Here is a 3,798-nt window from a genome sequence, read left to right on the forward strand (position 1 = left end):
GTTCCCTGTCATTTGGAGGGAGAGGAACCCCAACACAGCAAGGTCTAGAGAGTAGACCCAGGAGATCCAAGGCAGGAGACGGCAGAATGTTTAACTGAGCTGCCCTTCAGGTCAAAACCACATGAAGTCCTTTATATAAAGGGACTTGGTTGACTCAATGTCTCCATTGGCCTGAAAGGCAAGTCTGCACCATGAAAACCACTAGAATGATCGCTTTGCTTCCTAGAGCCTGCTCTCTCATCTGAAAATGAGGCCGCATCTACAGGGAGGGAACAGTGGGAGATTCCCAAGTCTTTCTCATGTGGATTTTTACCACAAGCGTTGTTACTTTTATAATCAGCAAGAGGCAATAAAGACATTTCCATTTGGCTGCAGTGGAGCAGATAATCTGCGAGGCCCCCTTCAGAGCTAAAATTCTGCAGTTCTAAGTAATTTCCTGTTCTTTATTTGCACGTCATTTTAGAAGCATTCAGTGACACAGCCTTATTGTGGTTTATTATTTTACTTTTATTCCCCACAGGATTCTAAACCCAGCACTCACCACTCCTGCCGGCCAGCCCTGAGGGTGTCTAGAGGCCACAGGGCACACCATCTTCCCACTGCCCCCTCTCAGCGGTCATGTGGTTTGGCCTGGCCTGGCCCAAGCCATGGGGATAGGAGTTCAGCCCCAGCCCAGACCTGGGCTCACTCCTGACCAGGAGGAGTTCCCAGAAGACCTGTTCCGAAGCCAAGGAAAGTGCTTGGGTGTTGGCTCTGGCAGAATCCAGGGCATTGAGATTCCTGGGCCCACATCAGAGCAGTATCAGGATTCCAGGGAGCTTATGGCTTAAAAGATCCTGAAAGGTGAAGATGTGTCCCCACACCTAGGGACGAGTGTGTCTCTCCCAGTATACTGGAATTCCTCCCTGGTAAAGGCCATGCCCCTCTGCATTAGGCTGGGGGCTTCCAGGAGAGGATGGAGACTGCACCATCCAAATGTAGCATGTTACAGGGCTCAGGAGTCACCCAGGCTGAGTGGAGCCCTGGAGACCAATTCTGTGTTCTTGGGCAAGTGCTTAACTAAGCCTGGGCTGTCCGGAGGTTTAAATGAGATAATGAACGCAAAACACCTGGGGTGTGCTGGGCACACACCAGGAGCTCACAAACAGCAGTTTTATCTACTTAATCTCAGAGAGTCCAGAGGCTGCCCTCTGGCCAGAAGAGCTTTCCACCCACAATTCCCACAGATCCAGGGCTGCTCTGGAAGGTTCCTCCACCCTCAAAGAGTTCCCTGCTTCGGTCCGGGCAAGGGGCACTGCCAGCTGCTGGAGCAGTGGCTGGTCTCCCAGCTCAGGCACAGCCGCCTGGCCCACGACCTTGGAGAACCTGGGAGAAGCTTCACCAAGCGATAGTACTTTTCCACTGCACTGCTCGGCCACCCCAGCTGTCTTTCTGCTGTGCAGACAGGAGGCAAAGCGCACCAGGCCGACCCCTAAAGCCTCAAACTTACCCTTCCCATCAGGACCCCACCCAAAGTTTTCGGGGGGAGGGTAGGTACATGTCGTGGGTGAGGGGCAGCAAGAATCCTAGAGAGGAGAGGAATCCTGAGTGCGCCAAGTGGAACTTGGGTATCCCTAGTTAAGCCAGAAAAATTTGCACTGGTAAAGCCCTCCAGCACATTTCAGGAGATTCCTCCGCCCTTAACGCCCTCCCCCACTTGTCTCCCCCCCCACCCCAATAATAATGGTTAAGCCTGTTCCACCGCGCCGGGGCCGGGTCCCGGGTGAGGAGCAGCGCTAGCTTGCGCGGGGGAGGGGACAAGAAGGGCGAGGGGAGGGGCAAGAGAGCTAGCGGTCCCGCCCGGTGATGTAGGCTGCCGGGGGAGGTGGAGCCGCGACGCCTGAGAGAGTCCCCACAGCAGCCGCGCTCTCGCTCTACCCTACCCAGCAGCCGCCAGCCCGGGCTCTGGCGCCCGCCCTGCCGCCGCAATCTGGGCGGCGGTGGCCGCTGGATCCCCCTGTTCTGGCCTGGGAGCGCCTACACTACCCCCAACCCCTGTCCCCCCTGGCTTCTCGAACAGCTGGAGCGACTCCCGGAGAAAGCTGTTGCTGGCCGAGCACCCGCCGCCCGGGCGTCTCGGCTGCCTGCTCAGCTGGGCACCGGGCATCTGCGAAGCCAGCCCGGCCTGGCACTGGGCATCTCCGGGCACCGACTGCCTGCGGCGCCGCCTGGCTTCTAGCGACCCAGGGGCAGCGGACTTCTGCGCGCCCTGCCCTCCCCTGGGCACTACGCCAGTGAGCTCCCAGCGCCCCCAGCCCCTTCGACTGCCACCGCCGCGATGCTGCCCTGGAGACGTAACAAATTTGTGCTGGTGGAGGACGAGGCCAAGTGCAAGGCGAAAAGCCTGAGCCCGGGGCTCGCCTACACGTCGCTACTCTCCAGTTTCCTGCGCTCCTGCCCGGACCTGCTGCCGGACTGGCCGCTGGAACGCCTGGGCCGCGTATTCCGCAGCCGGCGCCAGAAAGTGGAGCTCAACAAGGAGGACCCGACCTACACCGTGTGGTACCTGGGCAACGCCGTCACCCTGCACGCCAAGGGAGAGGGCTGCACCGACGACGCGGTGGGCAAGATCTGGGCGCGCTGTGGGCCGGGCGGGGGCACCAAGATGAAGCTGACGCTGGGGCCGCACGGCATCCGCATGCAGCCATGCGAGCGCAGCGCATCTGGGGGCTCGGGGGCCCGGAGGCCGTCGCACGCCTACCTACTGCCGCGCATAACCTACTGCACCGCGGACGGACGCCACCCCCGCGTCTTCGCCTGGGTCTACCGCCACCAGGCGCGCCACAAGGCCGTGGTGCTGCGCTGCCACGCAGTGCTGCTGGCGCGGGCGCACAAGGCGCGCACCCTGGCCCGCCTGCTCCGCCAGACCGCGCTGGCGGCCTTCAGCGACTTCAAGCGCCTGCAGCGCCAGAGCGACGCGCGCCACGTGCGCCAGCAGCACCTCCGCGCCGGGGGCGCCGCCGCCTCTGTGCCACGCGCCCCGCTGCGCCGCCAGCTCAACGCCAAGTGCGCCTACCGGCCGCCGCCGACCGAGCGAAGCCGCGGGGCGCCGCGCCTCAGCAGCATCCAGGAGGAGGACGAGGAGGAGGACGAGGAGGCGGAGGAGCGCGAGGGAAGAGCCCCTCAGCGCGAGCGGCCGGAGGTGCTCAGCCTGGCCAGGGAACTGAGGACGTGCAGCCTGCGCGGGGCCCCGGCTCCTCCGCCACCTGCGCAACCCCGCTGCTGGAAGGCTGGCCCCAGGGAGCGGTCGGGTCAGGCGCGCTGAAAGCCGAGGAGGCAGGACTCGCGGCCCCGGACCCGGCCGGCCAGACTTTCAGCCTCCAATCCCGGCCCCGCTTCGCTACCCCCTGGCCCCTGCAGCCCCCTCCTTCTTTGTGGTTTCTGTTGTTGTCTGCAGTGCCGGCGAAGCCAGCGCCCCAGTCAGCAGGGCTTCTGGCCGCGCCGCCTTATCCTGGCTTAGGGTGGCACTTTATAAGTCCTTGATTATTGGGGGTAGGGGAAGTAGGGGGCAGTGTTCAGGGTTCACCTCTCCCCATATCCGGAGTTTCCCTCCAATGTGAGCCTGCCTCCTAGCCTTACAGCAAGTCTCTGCCCACAGACCACCACACTCCCTCCCAAAACATCCTTTCACCAGAAGGGATGAGAAGTTTCCAGAAATCCAGGAGGGTGGGCTTGGACCCTGGCCAAGATGAAAGCAGAGGCTTTGCCCTTGACCCCCAAGGTTTCCTCCCTGGGTTGTGTGACCTTCCCTGAGATGAG

General features: G+C 62.0%; 1 protein-coding gene across 1 annotated transcript; it reads left to right on the top strand.

The window, feature by feature from the left end:
- Positions 1 to 2,127: 2,127 nt before the first annotated feature.
- FAM43B (family with sequence similarity 43 member B) lies at positions 2,128 to 3,358 on the top strand. The gene has a single exon (XM_049875888.1). It carries the CDS (start codon positions 2,318 to 2,320, stop codon positions 3,302 to 3,304), a length of 987 nt encoding a protein of 328 aa, XP_049731845.1. The 5' UTR covers positions 2,128 to 2,317; the 3' UTR covers positions 3,305 to 3,358.
- Positions 3,359 to 3,798: the final 440 nt, after the last annotated feature.

The sequence above is a fragment of the Elephas maximus genome, chromosome 3 (assembly GCF_024166365.1).
Source record: "Elephas maximus indicus isolate mEleMax1 chromosome 3, mEleMax1 primary haplotype, whole genome shotgun sequence".
Lineage (NCBI taxonomy): Eukaryota > Metazoa > Chordata > Mammalia > Proboscidea > Elephantidae > Elephas > Elephas maximus.

Bases quoted from the DNA above. Each gene is read 5' to 3' on its own strand.
- FAM43B (XM_049875888.1), top strand. From the start codon at position 2,318: ATGCTGCCCTGGAGACGTAACAAATTTGTGCTGGTGGAGGACGAGGCC.